Here is an 18,957-nt window from a genome sequence, read left to right as displayed (position 1 = left end):
TGATTACAACTTATTCCAAGTTGTTTAATCAAAACACTTGTAGATTTTACATAAATAATTTTAATTTCCACCTGTTTTGTCGCAATGTGACAGGTCAGGCCTGACATTGTCGCACCACGATAATGGTCCGTATCAAAATTTATTATGTGAAATGTAAAATTTTTTTTGATTCAACGTGAAGGAATTTAACGAAGTTGCGCCTCAAACTATTCATTTCATTCCAAGTTATTTTCCTTGCGCAAATATTTGTTACAGTACATATTTAAAAGGGGAGTGTGTTTTGTAATATCCTGGTCTGTGATATATTCTATATGTATCTCTCTGTGGACCGTCCATCGCTTGAAAAAGAGGGACTTCTTGTCAAGATGTAAGTGAAATGAATACGCCCACGGTTCGGCTGAGCACCTCCCGTGGAGGTATATCCCCGTTCCCACCTACGTGTGACTCACGGCCATCACAGGAAGAGAGAGTGGAGAACAATGCAAAGAGGTTGAGAAACAATTGAGACACAATAATTGCTTTTGGTCGAGACAGAGATGATCCACCTGCGGCCTGAAATATTCAGGTCGCATACATTTATACGCCGTGCTCTGAACTTCAGCATCTTTTGAAGAAGTTTTATGAGCTGTGGCATTTGAAATCATTGCTCTTAGAGGCCGAATATTGTTACCTTTATGCGATGATAAGGGAAAGACTTAATGTTAACGTTTACAATAAATTATACGCATTACATCTCTCAAAATTAAAAAATTATTACTAGCATTAGTCGGGAGTTCCCGATTAACTTGGATAATGTCTTAAATTTCATATGGCCCTAGCTGTTGTTTATTGTAAAATAAAAATGATGGTTTTCTTCATATATTAGTCGGGATTTAGTGTTTGCAGCTTAAATACGGGGAATCATATCAGCATGAGCCCATCTTGCGTATTATATTAACCTTTAACAATTATCATCGCAGTTGGTTTACATATTTAGGCCGATCAAGGCGATCTATTCTAGTATGCCGAGGTGAATATTTGCTATGCTACGGTTAACATTTTTCTCCTATAATTTTCTTTTTCCAATGACCACGATGAGCAGATTACACATATAAGCTTATTTTTTGCCCTTCTGTTCGATTAACCCAGCTTATTGATGCTAATACTCCATGAAAATCAACCACAATGAGGAGGCAAAATTATCAGCCAACGAATTGCTCCTTTGAGTGAAATCTACATTCCGAATTCTTGAATCGGAAGTAAAAGTTAGTCCAGAGTTTTAAAATCAATGAATATTTTATTTAAAATCCATTCGTTTAAATAATATGGCGTATAAAATATATATACAGGCTATTTAGTGATGTACATTGGGCGTTGATGTTGACTCATTCTCTGGCGTCGAATTAACCGATGAACTTGCCGTAAGCGGGAGAGGCGTAGGTCAGCTGTGCGGGCGCGTGATAAGCCACGGCGGGCCCGGCGTGGTACGCCACGGGTGCAGGGGCGTGGTACGCGACGGGTGCGGAAGCGTGGTAGGCGATCTGCGCCGGAGCGTGGTAAGCGGTGACTGGTGCGTGGTAAGCGGCTACGGGGGCGTGGTATGCCACGGGAGTGGCCACTTTGGTGACGACGGGTGCGGCCACTGGTGCCTTGACGACGGTCGCGGCTCCCTCCTTGTGGACGACTGCGTTGAATCCGTTGACGGGGTCAGCGGTGTAGTCGACGATGCGGCGGGTGCCGTCGGGTTCCACCAGGCTGTACGACCCCTCGACGACGTCTCCGTTGCGGGTCTCGTGCTGGCTCTTGGAGTCCCCGGTGAGGGCGTCCTGGATGTCGTAGGAGAATGAGTATTGAGGGTTGGGGTCGAAGTCGGTGTCGACGGCGACTGCCTTGCCGGGAGCGGCGACCACGGCCTTAGCGACGGGTGCGCCGTAGGCGAATTGGGCGGGGTGGGCCACTGCGACTGGGTGCGCCAGGGCTGGTGCGGAGTAGGCGACCGGAGCGACTCCGGCGCGGGCGATGGCCACGAGGGCTGCTAAGAGGAAGAACTGTCCGGGATAAAAAAAATAAGATGGCATTCATTAGATTTTAGGTTATAGCTACAATTAGTTCAAAGTATACCGGGACTAGCCGCGGTGATAAATTTTACGGGAGTCACCCGCAATACACAATCGTGCGAAAGATCCACAGAGAAAAAATCATCCGCCTTGACCGGGATTCGAACCCTCGAAAGCACTCGACCGGAAATCGGGGGATCCGGGTTCGAAACCCAGTCAAGGTGGATGATTTTTTTCTCTGTGGATCTTTCGCACGATTATAGATACAAGTTTTTAAAAACATTTCACTCTATTTTTTTCATATCGTTTGAGGCTGTGCAAATATCTTCGGAGTTTAGCTGTAGATGAACACAGAGTTGACTACTGAAAAACTGCAGTTAATGAATAATTTGTGGCGTTGACAAATCAACTTGTATTTCTGTCGTATTCGAATAAGCATTTGCAATTTTCCACAACTATAAAATTTATTCCCACTTAGATGATGTTGTAGCAACGTAACCTAGGTCGGAATTAATTTTATTATTGTGGAAAATTGCTAGTGTTTATTTCAATATGGATTTAGTCCTCTCCTTCACGCTTGGATCTTCGGATTTTATATGTATTTCCATCGGGTGATTAGCCTTTACTTTGTTGTCGATTGCATCCTGCGGACTTTTTAAATTATTGCTACAGCTTCGCCTAATTGAAGTACAAATGATTTTACTTTCAGGGAATTTCATGCAAAGCTGCAGGTGGAGATACTGAAAAGGATTTCAATTTATAATCTTAAACTTACCGTCTTTGTATTTCTTTTATCTCCATCTCGAGTTGGCAATAGAAAATATCCCAAATTTCTAACCTGATCATCGTATAGTTTTACAACTTGGTTTCTAGTTCTATTTTTAATATTTTCATCGCCCCAACATTTTTCCCTTTTTCCGTGGAATGCACGTGATGAGAAGCAACATTAAAGCAAAATGCGGATTCCAAAACAATGGCTCAACCGTTAAAAATTAAGATCGATTTTTGAATGCTGATATTTTGTCCAATATTCAACCTTAGTTTTGAAAGTGGCACAAGCTTTATACGGTTTCTGTGGAGAGGAATTAAAATTTTGTTAAATGAAGTTTCGTTTCGGGTCATCGATGTGATCTCTTACTCTGCTCTACATATGAAATTAGCCATATACTTGCAAAATTCACCATTCTTGAGAGACTGGAGAAATTTCAAATGTAATCATATGTCAGTAATATCAAATTAAATCATTTAATTAAATCAGTTGTAATTTTCTGTGAACTCGTTACTGTTTTACCTTCTATTCTACGTTCCTATAGTGTCTGCAAACCCTCTGAAAGATCCTAGATCTTTCTTTTAGTCTTACTCTTTTTACACGGGAAAGTACTTCGCATCTTCCTTCCTAAATTTTATCGTAAAGTATTGTAACTTAAGTTATATATTTCAATTATTATAATTTCCCAGTGAAAATTTCCGACACCGATCAGGCTAGGGATTTCTTGTATAAAGAACATCCGCGTCTCCGGTGTGAATACTCGGTTGCTTAATATTAAACACGGTCGTGCAATCCAAAGTTAAAGTAAAGCTGTGCTATCACGCCTGGAAGTATGAACTGCTAGTATCGTCACTCCCTCATCGTCACCATAGTCCCGCTTGATATCACACTGATGGTTAATCCTTTTGGTAACGCAATAGCGGCGTCTCCAGCTGTCGAGGTGTTGGGAAGCGTAGACTTTTTCGAGTAGCTCCAACTGCTAATCTTTTACCGCGTCTCGAAGGATGCCGGGGCGCATCCGCGAACTCACCTTGAAAGCCATGGCTCCTGTCGGTGTGCTTGTTTGCTGCTCCGTTCCTCGGATGTGATGATACCCCCTCATCCGCTGCGTTTATATAGCTCCGACGCGACAAGCCACTCTCCCCTTTGTTACCCTTTCGGCTGCGCGACAACCCCGCGGGGACAGACGAAACGCACTCAGACATGCATATACATTCAGGTTGACGCAATCGGAGGTTTCCCAGGCAGCGAGAACCGTGAATTGTAGCCCACCTGAATCCGTCAAGTTTGCACATCCGCGCGCGGTCGGAGCCCACGCCCTTGGGCGAGGCATTATCGTATCTTCCCCATCCATCCACGCCTCCATAGGGCCTTCCTCCCCATGATATCCCCACCCCTCGCAGTCATCGCCTTCCCCCCTATCACAAAAGGTTTCCCTCTCAATCTGCATGTTTCCGAGAGCACCGGGGGACACACATAAAAAACCCCACCCTCGCCCAGAATTCCCAAGGAAGGGGAGGGAGGTGAGGGATTCCCCCCACCACAACGCCTCCTGCTGGATGCCGCCGACCTATTCCTTCAAGTATGGGTTGCGATTGCGGGTTGGACACGTGATATTCTCCCAGACGAGTGGGTGCAGGCAGACAGGCAAGAGTGAGAGCGTCTCTAATGAGAAAAGAAGTGTCAGGCGATATTTGTGGGGCCGCGCGGAGGAAGTGGTGCGGAATCCATCTCTCAGGCATTTCCAGTTGGCGTGGGGTCGCAGACCGGCCTCCGCAGGGACAGTGCTCGCCGGCCCCGACCACGTGGTCCGCCCTTAAGAGGCGGCGGCGGCGGTCGAGTGTGCGCTATGAGTTCCGGTCGCTGACCACGTGGAGCGCGGACCACGTGGTCTCCGAGGCGGGGCCGGGCGATGGAGCGTATCCGTGGACAGACACCTTTTTATCGCTCTCAGCGAGAACAAATCGTGTCTGAATGGTTTCATTCATCGATGTGAAGGTCGCTTTAACAGCCGGCGGGTTACTGTAACGTGTTTCGACTAGTTTTTAATGCAACCGAAGTACATGAATGCTTGTCACATTTAGTTCTCTACATATGTCCCCTATAGCAATTGACTCATCATTCTCAGTTAACTTTGCACCTAGCCGTATGATTATAAAGTAATTAATTAAAGTTCCACCAATCGTATAGCCTTGTTAGTGTTATTAACCTCATTGAACAACTCGGATCTGTTGAACCGTAGATTAAAAATAAAAAATAATCTTCTATGTAAATGCAAAAACAGTTTATTTTCCGGCCAAGTTAGCCATATATTACGAACGCCAACATACTACGGTAGATCTGATTTTAAAATAGGTGAGATAGACCGTAGAACATAAAGATTTCGAATGCCATTTTTTTCCGCCAACGATAAGAGACTATAGCGTAAGCGTTAGGACTTAGAAATAGGTTATTTGGATGGTAGAATAGCTTACCGACTTATGTATTCCTTAATTCATAGTTCTGAAATTTCTTTGTGTTTCATACAGCATTTTTTTACATGTTCTTGCTTAATTGGTTTGCTTAATATTATGAAGCGTTCATCTTGCATTGTACATGTTAGTGGAAGTAAATTTTAATCCACTGGTGCATGTTGGTGATGGTGAATCCCCTTGCCAACACCTCTGGAGATGGCTTGCAAGTTAAAACGTTCATGTGGATATGATTGATATTTGACGTTGAAACCAGCCAGTGGAACATGAAACACGTAAAAAATCGGGAATAAATACGTTCACAATTATGGCTTCGCAATTTGTCGAATCTTAGTCACCTCCGATCTAGCGATTGGCTCAATAAAATGTCGAGTTGAACACCTTGTAATTAGAGTCAACTCCCGCTCTTTACGTACCTTTGGGTTGATTATAATTTCCACCTTTCCAATGACGGTTTAACGAATATCTCGTTAGATTTTATTTTTATTCAATGTGTTTGACTTCCGTGGCACAGTGTCATAAAAAATATGCTTGCGTAACCCTGTTCAGTATGAATTCGTTTTTTTTTTTAATTAAGAAAAGCCTTTTAGATACCTGTGTGCGTTGATATAGTGCTAAATGGTTTCTACCTTAATGAAATTGTGACAAGTCATGTTTTTAATCCCTTTAGCTCCACTTCCAAGTATTGTTGCAGTCACCACTACCCTTCATCAGTTTTACTGTTCGTAAAATTCACTATTGACAGCATTGTTTAACTTCTTTTTTAGTGTATGGTGACCTTGTAGGAATTCCACGTGTGACTTCCCAGCTTTTTGTGAGTAAGATGCTAATGAATAGGGCAGGGTTAAATGAGAAGCATCATCTATCAATTATAAGATGGGCGAGGCATGTTATGGTGTGACAGTTGAAGAGAATAATTGAGAGATCATAGGTACCTCTTACATTTTATTCAGCTCCATGTTCTCTTCACTCGCTGAAAACCGTTGCACCATTTTTAAACCTCCTTTATTGAATCGGATTCGGGCTATTGTTATGTATTTTTTTCCTTTTATAGCAATGATCTTTTTCAGCCATATTTTACAGTTCTAGGCATGGTCTTCTATCTTCAACTGTGGTACTAAATAATACCATAAAATAAGGAAATAAATGCCGTGGGGATAGTGTTCGTATGCAGTCTGACATATGAAACATCCTTAATATCATTTCGCAATTCCTTTATATGCTGATTTTAGGCCAAATTTAGGAATTTTTGCTTAAAAAAAGTAGGGGAAATCTGTTGTATTAAATTAATAGACATTGAAGGCGTATGGAGCTGAGTTTACTCCTACATACTGTTAAGTCAAATACATGAAAAAAGAAAACAAAATAAGGTTTTTGCGATTTGGAATCTTCAATAGTGTTTCACTGCTGTTTTTGCGATTTGGAATCTTCAATAGTGTTTCACTGCCCAGTATGATACGTGACTGTGAAGAAGTGCCCAGAATTGAACTCAATTGGAGCAAAGGTAAATTGGAAGAATACGGATGATTTAGCGTGGCATATTAAACGCTTGACTAATAATAACTCAATGAAGGATGAATCCGGTTGTTACGCGTGACAGTTTATGGAACCGTTCCATCTTGAAAGAATGAACTATTCCACTTTATAAAGGACACCACACGTATCGGCGTTGATGCATCATTGCCAAATGTCCACCTGCAAAGGATATTTCATCCATCAATGCAGGATTCTTACCTTGCTCTGGGAGTAATGAAGAGCATTGAACAATATATCCTGTCTAACACAATTTTTGGAATTTATACATGATGCTCAGGATTCTTTCCTAATTTAAACTCTTAGGATTTTGGACTTTCTGTTGGTTTAGGCACAAAAATACCCAAGACTTTCTTTTAAATAATTGCATTTTAATGGATGTTAAGGATAAATTGAGTGTTATTGTGGAAAATGCGCCCAACATTGTTCGTTTTACATAGGCATACGAATAGAGTAAGGGACGTTTTGGTCACAGGAAAAAATGTACTCATGCGAAAAACATTTTATTGGTACAAATAGTTATTTGTTGATTTATTTAGTTATTTAGTGGCAGGAGCGTGAACTACTGAGCTAAGAAGGCGCGCGTGTTAGCATCGTCCAACCGCGAAGAGCAACGAAGTGAAGTTCGTTTTTTTGTGGGCCAAGGTACTAAGCCCGAGTGACATACGCTGCTGAAAAATATGGAAAGACATTGTCAAAGTGGCATCGTGCCATTCGCGACAAACGCAGCGGGGCAAATGTGATACTGCTCCATGGCAGTGCTCGTCCCCTTATTGCTGCTTCTGTTCGTGAAAAAATTTACAACTTTGGCTGGGAGCTACTCCAAAACCCACCTTACAGTCCACACCTTGCACTTTCGAACTTTCATTTGTTCGGTTTTTTGAAGAAATTTCTGGGGGCCAACGTTTCGACGCTGATGATGAAGTCAAATCGACCGTGCGGAGACGGTTGTATTCTCAAAAATGGAACTTCTACGAACAGGATATTTCCAAACTAGTGTCACGATGGGAGAAATTTGTCGAGGGACTTGGATCTTATGTTGAAAAATAGGTAAAATATGTATCTTCAATGCTATAAAATTTATATTGCCTAACTGATTAAACTTTCTGTTAAAAAAATTTGTGCGTTACTTATCGATCCACTCTCGTAAGTAATTGAGTTCAATTCACTCATGATTTTGGGAAAATCCAATCTCTTAGACGGACTGCTGCGCACGTTACGCTAAATTTCCGACTAAGCGTACCCCGTGTATTGCGGGTCACGGGGCGCGAGAATCGCCCGACTTAATTTTGATTTGCCCCAAAAAAATCGAAAAGGCAACTAAAGGCAGATAATTCTCTCGAAATAGATTCAACAACAGTGTTTTATTTACATTCTATCACATGAGAACCCGGTGGAACTGCGTGGTTTTTTTATACCTCAAATTGTATATAATTTAAAAGAGTATTTGTACATAATAACATAGCACGCTGTCATCAGAAGCCGGACAGCTTAATGACATAAAAAACTAGGTCAATGGATCATTGAAAGGTGAGGCTGCTCAAAAAACTCACAAAACGAGATTAAATTTGCAATAGGGTAGTTTCCTTCATCAAAGAAAACGAAAGGCATTGATTGCGATTCGTTGCCCACCATTAGTATTCATAATATACAAAATATTTGGTTTAGAAATCCCAGTTTAGACGAATGGCAATGGTCAATTTTAACCGTCACAGGGACCTAGTTTCTATACGAGTAGATAGGAGTTTTACATCCCCTGGGATTACCAATGCATATATGAGGCACAGAAATAAAAAATAATAGGAAACTACCGTATTGGTAAGGATATTTTTAAAGTTGCAAAGGGGTAAAAGTAGGTGAGAAATTACGCACAAAGAACTTCCGCTGAAAACCATTCTTGTATTTCGAAAAAAGGGCAGTAAAGGAAGATAAAAAGATCCATTTACAGTGGAATGACTTTTTAGCGTCACATATTTAGTATTTTTGGCCAGTGTGAACGCCATCGAAAAATCGACTTATGTCCGCGTAAGAGGGCATCACAAACCACTGCGCGGTGAGTGGTCAAAGACTTCCCGAGGAGAATTGCGCCAGAGAGAGACAAACCTACCTCTCATCCCTGGACTGTGTCATCAATTTCTTTGCCAATATAGTAAAAAATAGAATACCGCATTTACGCACACATAGCCACTAATGCTATTCTCTCCTCCCTCTTCATCCCTAATCTCACTACCCATAGGTTCGCTGCTGATTTTAAACTTATTTATAAGATTCTCAATTCCACCATCGACTGCCCTGCATTGCTCTCTTTTATCAATTTTAAAATTCCACCCCGCCCTATCCGTTCTCATCCCCTAATCCACATGCCCATTCCTAGACTTTCACTAACTGATCGTTCGTTTTTCTACCGCATTACTTCTGTGTTGGACTCAGTCCCTCCACACATCGACTTATTTGCACTTCCATTGAAATCCTTCATATGCCTTTCCCTATCCTATTTGTCACCGGAGTAGTCTGTACCTGCATTTTCTTGTTGTTATTTTGTTTTTGTAAATAATATTATTGTTTTCTACTTGTTATATTGCATCTTCGTCCTCTGATTTATGTATTGTTATCTGGCCCCTAGAAAATGGCAAGTATATGCTGTAAGTGGCTCTCTTTCTTTAAAATAAAAATAAAAAAAGATTTAAGTTTCCCGCGTCGCTTGTTTGAATAAAGCGATGAATTTGAATGAAACCGATGAATTTCAGCTGCCGGCAATTCTTTTGTGTATTACAAGGATCGTATGACGGAACGCACTTCACAGTTGGCGGGATTAACGATTGTCGCGGATATTGTTGTTTGCGTGCGCGGACAAGAAAACGACTTCTGAAACTAAATGAGTGTTATATATGATCTTGTTTTTTCTCGGCGAATATTTCATATAAATATTCGCCGAGAAAAATCGCCGAGTATTTATAATAAATGAGTGTTGCTGTAGATTCTCAATGAATCAGCAGATGCCGTTGCAAGGGTGAAGCTGTGTTTTGAAACGTCAATATCGTCAGACTCTTAAAAAAATTACTTTTTTTATTTCGCGATAATATCGTTGTTTTTTTATGAAAATTAAATTTAATATCTTTATATTATTTCTTAAATTTTTTCTTTTAATTTTCTGGACTTTTGCATATATTTATTTTATTCTTCTTAATGATCGCATTTCCTTCTCCGTATTTTGGTGTCTATTTAAAAAAATTCTTATCTCCATATTTATTTTAAGCTTCGAAGAAATTTTGAGATACCGTTCCAAACATAATAATGCTAGAATATGGCATTGCCATCTGTTTTTGAGCTATGCTGAAAATTTAAGCTCCATAGAAATCGGAAAGTAGGTTTAAATTGAGTGGTACGATTTGACCTGGACAAGATGACAAACAACAAAGCGAGTAATGAAAAACGTTGTAAAAAAAGCAAGTATTTTATAATCTGTAATCGTCCGCGATAATTAATAAACTTTCTGTATTGGTGACTTGTCGGTCATCAATGACGAGGAAATTATCGTAAGCCACCTTTACTCGTTTCGAAAAGGTGCAGGGGTAATATATTTAATGGCGATAAAATCTTCGAAGATCAATGCAGGGTCCAATTTCCGAGACGATTAATTTAATTTGCTTTTATCGATTTATAGATGGATTTATCCATCAGCACAGTTGAGATTAGCTGAGATTTTGAAATTATTTAGGGTTGTAAATTCGTATCATCACTGATATTATTGGGAGGTGTTGCGCAAATCACGTCTAATAATGGAATTCATCGCGACGCAATTTTGCCATTCTTCCTCCATGCAGTGGTAATTTGCAACTCATTTTTTGCACCCTTGGCCTCTTCTGTGAATGGAATTCGACAATAACCTACTTTTATATCGAGGCCGTGAATTTTTTCCCCACGATTTAACAATGGTGGCGCTCTATTGTATTCACGTTTCACGCATTCCATTCACAAACTAGAAGATATCCACTATTCAGTGTTCTATATTTTTTTTGGGATGCTGTATTTTGCTATTCTTGTAATTACTTTATACATTTGATTTCTCAGATGCGAAAAAATTAAGTTTCTGAGAACAACTGTGCCGAATTTATGAGTTATGTGATAATTCAAACCTATTGAATTTATGCGGAGATAGTGCTTAAGTTTGGCGGAGAAAAAAATAACTTTGCCTTTACCAGTATCCCGATAAAGTTGAATGATTTTTTCGCTGTGGAATTTTCGTACAATTTACGCATTGCGGGTGACTCTTTGAAGTGAGTCACTGTGGCTAGTCCCGGTATACTAAAATTAATGTGGAGGTTGCGAAGCGGTTAACGCCAAGCCTGAATAAAAACGGTCATTTTTACTTTACAGATAACATTGTGTTATTAATTTATTGTTCTCAGATTATGGAAACCGATTAAAACATTGTTCTTAAACAGTTTGTACGTCAGCATTCAGTTTAATGCCTTAGTATAATAATAATTGTAAATCAGCGACAAAGGAAAATATGTTAAAACAATGCAGAACGTACAATCATGATTATTACATGGTTAAATGCAATGAAGTTGCAGTGTTAATGTACTAATGTTGGGTAGTTATCCTTTTTTCCAACTCACGGGAAGTCCCTTTTTCCGTCGCTGAAACCATCGCTAGTGCCGTATTTCAGCCAATCAGAACTCACGGCCGCTAAGAATGATTGTCTCTTCACGCAATGGCTATTAATTGAATGACAGTTGTAGATACGGAAAGAGACGGAATGAGCGATGGATAAATGGACGGCCGTAAATCCTGATTCACAGTATCATTTTTTTTACATCCCTTCCAAGGGATAGCTTCAGCGATCGCTCCAATGATGTCGGACAAATGACCGTTTCACGAATTCATTTTACGCGATGGCTCAAGGGATGGAAACGTCCCATCCCTTATTGCATCACTCGGCAAGTCTCTTTTCCCTTCATTGAAACCATCGGGGGAACCGTTTTTCAGCCAATCAGAATGCACGGCCACCAACAGCGATTGCAACGACACGTTTGGCTTTTAATGTAATGTAAATTGTAAATACGGAAAGTGACGGAATGATGATGATGCAATGGCGTGATCGGACGAATATTTGTTTGGAGGTTATGTAAATACGATGGCTAGTACCTATGTTGGAGCGGTATTGTTTTGTGAATACGCGGTTAAATGGAGTGAATCATTAAATCGAGATTGTTTGCTTGCCATTCAAATGTCTAATTCAGTGGCTCTGCATACTGGGCTACGACTCCTTGTTATGGCAGTGCGGAAGTCAGGAGTATCAGCGGATCGCATGCCACTCAGTGTGGGTAGTGCCGTATTTTTTTCAATCTACCGTCTTTGTAAATGAGCGTTGGACCCGAAATAATACATGGGAAATTTTTGGGAATGACAGTTCGATTCATAAAATGATGCTTCGAGCGATCATTCTTTTGGTCCTTGAAAACTTATCGCTTGAGCTATCACTCCAGAGGGACGAAAATGGTCGTACGATTCTGGCTTTACACTGACTGATGAATGGCGTTTCATAGATTTGTGTGTACCAATTTGTTGAGTAAGTGTGTTCCTTATTTTCATTTTGGTTATTTATGAAGTAGGAGAGATCCATGGTGAATTTGCAGGGAGGGTCCTCGATGAAGTAATTATTGTTTGTCGAGTTTTAGGTTTTTAATGGCCCGTTTTGGAAAATGGGAATAGTTTATGTCCACGTTCATTTTTAGCAGCGACGCATTTGAAGAAATGTGGATCAGAATATCCTGAGATTACGGCCCCGTAACACCAGTCAGGCCGAAAGAAATCTAAGTGACTCAATACTTTTTGTTACGCGTCTACCAGTTGATGAATAAATAATTCTGTTTTTGTCAACTAATTTCTGTTGTTAGTGTCTCGAATCGTATGACGTATAATCTATTTTCAGCTGTCTATCATGGTATTTTTCCGTTAAACCGTTTTATAAGCATGTGAAACTTAATGTGCTGAAATGTTACTCTAGCAAGTAACAAGATAATTTGTATGCTACAGGCCGTTATGCATACATATATCTATCTAACAGGCTTAGATAAGGAAAAACTTAGTGAATATTTACGTGCCTCTAGCACGAATTAAGATAATTCTCATCTTCATCATATCAGTAAGATCAGAAGTCAGGTAATTCTAATCATTGATTGTTTTCATCGCTATTTAAGGAAAATAACGGTCTTGTTCCATCATACCTATTGTTTGTGTTTTTGCTTATTTATTATTCGCATGCTGTAATATGATTCGAGAAAATCAGCCAATGAACAAGTGAAAATCTTTAGTTGTACTCGTGTTATGCGTATTCGTTTCTTACTTCCAAAGCTTTCTGCTGACTTCAATATCTCCAGTCTATATAATTGGAAGTATTTGCGATACGGTGAGAAGCATCTGCATGCTGTTGTTTATGAAGTCAATTATTTTTAGCGTTATCGTGTTAGGTTTCTCTGCCGTGGTGTCGGCGAGAGAAATACAGGCAGTCTAATTGTTGATATATTCAGCGTACTTCACTCTAGAGAAGTGGTCGTGGCGATCAGTGTACACTCTATTAACATACAAATGGGTGGGCAATAAATAGTAGAACGCTCACTATCTTCGTCCGTCTTACTTTCAAGTGATGTTTAATTTTAATAGATGGAATCAGTTTACCCCTCCTTCAGTAATATTAAGAGGTGCTTTTGCAATATCGAATGGTTTTCATGGATTCAGCTCAAGCATTCCATGTATAATCGTGTGTGTCTCAATACTTTTAGTATCGAGAAATATGCAAGATCGAGTTCAGTCAAAAGGTTTAGTTCCTGGTCCGTGGCCTCAATTGATTCCTGCCAAGTTTTGTTGCTCCCAGCAACCGAAAGTGATGATTAAGCTTAATGAAAGTATTTCGTGTGCTCTCGAATCGGAATCGGGTGAAAGCGGCTGAAATTCATTTGTTGTTGGTTTTTTTCTCATCTGAGTGTTAGCTTCACATCTTCGTTTTGTTTCTGCGATGCTCAAAAGAGTATTATGATGTTGTATGAAATAATGGTTGAATTTTTATGTATCCTTCGTGAGTGTGGCTACACTTGCTTTTAGTGGGGATTTATTTTTAAAATTTCGAACATTAAATTACTTATTAGCATCTGGGATAGATCTCCAAAAGTATTTCTTACTTTGAAAAAAGTGTGTTTACTTTTCGTTGGTTTTACTGTTAGTGAGAAAGTTAAAAGATAGAATAATATTTGCGACACCTTGAGAAATATCTGCATTCTGTTAATTATGAACGCCATGAGTTTGTGCGTTATGGAGTTAGGTTTGTACATATATAGTAAATATTTCACTATAATCATAATATTATCACGGTAAATATATAGATGAAATGCGGCCATTTGAATGTTGAAAACTCTGTTTTAAGTTGGGTACCTCCTTGAATGATTAACTTTACCGGGATTTAGGCTACAAACAAGTATTGTTCTGTAAATGTCAGCTTACGAGCCTAGACAATAATAAAACAGAAATAATACTTCTCTTCGGTTCTACTGGATTCGGTCATATTTTAGGCATTTTTGAGTGAAAGAGTGACCAAGGTCTGCGCGGAATGGGATGTGTGCAAAATGTTCAATCTTTACAACCACCACATTCATCTTGATCTAACGCATTCTGATTTTACGGATGAATAATAAATAGTTCTTCATTACGCAGAAGAATATTTTATCCCTCTGTTTTTTTATATCGTATACAAACAATCTCGGAACGAAGAAATGGGGTAACATACTCTTGGGACGAGCGAAATAAGAGATTCCTTCGATAGATTCAAACCCTCTATTCATGATTTTCTAGTTATGATCGATTGGATTTTTTCCCCGCTGTTATCAATTTTTTACCTCATTTCCGTTTGCCTCGCGGCTAACTTCTTCAGGTTCTTATGGCAAGATATTGCTACCAGAATTAGCTATGCAGAGTGTCGAAAGGAGGCTATACTGCTGTCGTAAAAATGGAAAAATCGCTGTGAAATACTCAATCTGTGTCTCAACCCGGAAGTTGATTTGGATGGGGGAGGGTAGAATTCGCCACTGACTAAGCCACAGGAGTTTGATAACAAACACTCTTTCAGTTAGCTATTCAAAGTGCCAAATGGAGGCAATACTGCTGTAGTAAAATTGGAATAATCGCTGGAAAATACTCACTATTTCTGTCTCAACCCTGAAGGTTGGTTTAGATATGGGAGGATAGAGTTCTCCGCAGACTAAACCACGAGCGTATGATAACACACTTTTAGGGTAGAGTAAGAGCCTCCAAAGTATTTAATTTTAATAGGAGTTGGAAAGGATACATCAATGAGTAAAACTCGCGCTTTGATGACTGATTTTATTGTTACTGATTTATTTACATGTCGATGATAAATTAGATAAATATTTTATGCGAGATGGGGGTGTCTAACCGAGGATGGCCTTTCCGTAAGCGGGGGCGGCGTATCCGTGAGCGGCGTAGGCGGGGGCGGCGAAAGCCTTGGCGACAGGGGCGGCGTAGGCCACGGGGGCGGCGACGGCGGCCTTGACGACGGGTGCGGCAACGACAGCCTTGGCGACAGCGGCTCCCTCCTTGTGGACGACGGCGTTGAATCCGTTGACGGGGTCAGCGGTGTACTCGACAATACGGCGGGTGCCGTCGGGCTCAACCAGGCTGTAAGATCCCTGGACGACGTCTCCGTTGCGGGTCTCGGTCTGTCCCTTGGAGTCTCCGGTCAGAGCATCCTGGATGTCGTAGGAGTAGGAGTACTGGGGGTTAGGGTCGAAGTCGGTGTCAACGGCGACCTTGGCGACGGCGGGTGCGGCGACGACGGCCTTGGCGACGGGTGCGGCGTAAGCGAGGGGAGCGGCGTGGGCGTAGGCGGGTGCGGCGTAGGCGAGGGGAGCGGCGTGGGCAACGGCGGGTGCGGCGTATGCGGCAGGGTAGCGGGCGACGGTGGCTCCGACGACGGCGGGTGCACCAATGACTCCGGCGCGGGCGACGGCCACGAGGGCGGCGAAGACGACGAACTGTTGGAAAAGAAAAAGAGTTTAGATCTTAATAAAAAAATAGCAGCATAAGTTTGCTAGTATTTGCGTCTGTCAAGAGTATCCATGTCGTGAGATATCATCGTATCTTCGCTTAAACCGTCTATACTGCCGTATCATTGCCTAATAACGACTCTGGCCCATCATGACCCAGTTTTCCAAAAAGGATGCATTATGAATGTTCAAATGTCTATTTTTTTTAGGCATTTCGCGAAGTAGGACAGGCTTTATCTAGGGAACATTGAACATGCTGATACCGTGAATTTTCTTTGCATTTCAAATCGAACAAAATTCTTTTTTTTTCAAATATGGCCCATATATTTGGCACTGACGCCCAACTGCGTTAATTTCTTTCTTTCAAAAGTCCGAGCCATCACTGTATATGAATCATAGTTTCGACAAAAGGTGTTTAATCGTATATTTACCCCCTAGAAGAGATTAAATTGGTTCTTTCCTCGATAAAACCGTCAAAATGTTAGGACATATGTACAGATCTTCTCTTTATCTTCCATCGATTGTGTAGGTTATGTATTAGAAAATGAAACTGTACGTAAAATCCTTGGTATCCTTAATTTTCGGTGTAAAGTGATGATGAATATGCGATGTAGGATCAGGATGCATGGCCTTACGAGGAGAAAGTGGTGGAAAATTCATATTTCTCCTTGCATTCTAGTAACGCGATTGTGAGATCCGTCAATACTTTGGAAGAAAATTTGTAGTGATTAGGAATTAAATTATTTCAATTCTGGTAATTTTTAAAATGAAGGTTACTCTTCTGGTGAGACCTAAATGAGCGTTGTTGATTTCAATAACTGATGTTTGCCGCGGAAGATCGCATATTGATCTCTTTCACTATCTCCATTAATTCAGGGAATCAGTGAAGGCTAAAAAAATTATGACGTCTAATGTAATCCATTTATTTTTTAGCTTTTCAACTTAGGATCCCGTTAGAAATCCTAAGTTAATAATTGTAAATTATTAAATGCCATGCAAGGCGAATTAATGGGATGGTTAGAAGAAGAGAGTTAAGGTAAATTGGCAAAATGAAATGAAGAAACAAATCTGGCGTCAGAGATATGCTCCTCTAAAAATAAGGGGTGTAGTTAAACCTCTTGCGTTTTTCTAGGCATTGCGCTTGAAAGCTTCTGCTCAGAGCACAGGTAATCATTTTGAATCCGTTCAAAAGTTCCATCCCCTCAGTAATCGATCTTGCTCTTATGCCCTAAATACGATGTCAGTCCGATCCCATTTCTCTCCTAAATGAACAAGATTTCAGCGAATGTGTCAGTCATGAATCTCGAAATATGACAATTCAGTCAGAGTTTTCGACGCCTACCGCAGGGATATCAAGGCTTCATGTCTTCATTGATCCTACGTACCCTGTGGAATGAAGTTAAAAGAATATCGGGAGCCTCCGTCAATATTTGTAGCAGAAATCCGCCTTCATCTGAAATATCTCCATGATCCCTGGGATTTGAACCCAGGTCCTTGCGCTGTTATGCTAATGAATATGCGAACTCTATCATCCTGAACGCCTCAAGAGACAAAGCAGAAATTACAGTCGTTTTTTTTTCAAGGATAGTGAGACCCTATTGGCCTTAATACAATGAATTTGGGTATTACTCTCGCAATTTGGTCTTAAATTCCCCTTGACTGCGATCTACTCTCGGAAAATGTAAACTCCTCAATTGCTTCTGAAGCACCGTACTAGGTGAAGATATTTACCTCTAATTGATATGCTCAGGCTAAATATTCGTTCGTTATTAGTCCGTGCATTGTCAATAAGAGCAATCAATCTTCGCCCAATGCGTTACGTAAAAAAATTTCGGAGCAGACGTCCAATTCTTGGTCTAGTGGACTTTGAGGGGTCCTAAAGCACCTTCTGCTTCTCTAATGCTTCCATGAAGTCCTTTTTCGGTGCAACGAGTCCGCTCAGAGACTTTAACGCACGAGTTATTCACGTATCCCGTAGGATTCAATCCTCCTTGGAATAAAATATTAATCCGGATGGCACTTGGTCAATCTTGGTCGTTATTCACACTGAATAGACGTCGGAAGGCTTGTGGTCACACTATTCCCTCTTACCTTGAATGCCATGGCTTGAGTAGGCTCCTTCGGATCTTCTCTCGAAGTGAATCTGATTCGTTGGATGCTGCGTCCTCCTTATATACCGTCTCTCTTGGTGTTCACATGCCCCTGATCTTTTGCGACGATGGTGCAATCCCCCCTTTTGCGTTTGAGGGTACCATCGTCGGGGGGGTTCGCGAGCGCGTTCCTTTCACCCTAAAACTCCGCCTACCGCGACTAGCACCACGCCCTTAGCGGAAGGTGCTCCCCCCCACAAGGGTGGCGCGAATTTCGTGGTCGGATCACGTGGTGCTGCACAGACCGCCGAATGGTCCGTCGGGGAAGATTGAAAATGGGGTGGTGGTGATTTTTTTCCATCCCCAAGGCAACATCCCCTCGAGGCCATGAAAGCTATCCTTCTCCGTGATTTTTCTCGATTACTTCGCTGAAATATAGTCTAAGAGTGGAGTAATTAATGTTTCTAATCTCGGTGGGAAAAGTATGGTCGGAGGCTATGGGTGTCTTTCGAGTCGTGGTCGGTGTAAAACCTGTCGGGAGTGCTAATGACATCGTGATGGAATTCTCCAGAACTCGAGGAGGAAATTTTAATTTTAAATTTCGCTTAATGGTAGTCATAAAACCCACCAGTTGCATTGGTGTGCTGTGTATACACATTCCTTATTTTTGCAAATATTTTGGTCGCTTCGTAAGTAAAACCCATGGCAGCAATCGTTTCCCTGTAAAATAGTAATTCAATTAAAGTAATCTCTCGTTTGTAATTTTTCTTGTTCTGTAAAGTGGACGGGAAGGAAGAGGCAATAAAAGAATTCCAATGTATGAATAATGAAAACAAGCATAATAATAGGCGCAAATGGTGCGGCAATAAAACGATGTCCTGATTTGAGTCCAAGCATTTGAAACCTGGATCACTTTTGAATTTTTATGAGGATGCTATTGGAGTAACTAATTTATTGGGTATATTGAAATAGAAACAGTCAGAATTTATTTCTGGT

At 40.8% G+C, this 18,957-nt stretch overlaps 2 protein-coding genes across 2 annotated transcripts; both read right to left on the bottom strand.

The window, feature by feature from the left end:
- Nucleotides 1–1,260: 1,260 nt before the first annotated feature.
- LOC124165950 (larval cuticle protein A3A-like) lies at nucleotides 1,261–3,924 on the bottom strand. The gene is made up of 2 exons (XM_046543495.1): nucleotides 3,836–3,924; nucleotides 1,261–2,027 (listed from the first exon to the last, which is right to left on the bottom strand). Exons 1-2 carry the CDS (start codon nucleotides 3,905–3,907, stop codon nucleotides 1,383–1,385), a joined length of 717 nt encoding a protein of 238 aa, XP_046399451.1. The 5' UTR covers nucleotides 3,908–3,924; the 3' UTR covers nucleotides 1,261–1,382.
- Nucleotides 3,925–15,173: 11,249 nt separating this feature from the next.
- Nucleotides 15,174–18,033, bottom strand: LOC124166017 (larval cuticle protein A3A-like). Its single transcript, XM_046543594.1, has 2 exons — nucleotides 17,963–18,033; nucleotides 15,174–15,859 (listed from the first exon to the last, which is right to left on the bottom strand). Exons 1-2 carry the CDS (start codon nucleotides 17,972–17,974, stop codon nucleotides 15,257–15,259), a joined length of 615 nt encoding a protein of 204 aa, XP_046399550.1. The 5' UTR covers nucleotides 17,975–18,033; the 3' UTR covers nucleotides 15,174–15,256.
- Nucleotides 18,034–18,957: the final 924 nt, after the last annotated feature.

This window comes from Ischnura elegans, chromosome 9 (assembly GCF_921293095.1).
Source record: "Ischnura elegans chromosome 9, ioIscEleg1.1, whole genome shotgun sequence".
NCBI classification, from domain to species: Eukaryota; Metazoa; Arthropoda; class Insecta; order Odonata; family Coenagrionidae; genus Ischnura; species Ischnura elegans.
Note: the sequence above shows the minus strand (reverse complement) of the source record. Positions and strands in the feature narration are given on the sequence as shown.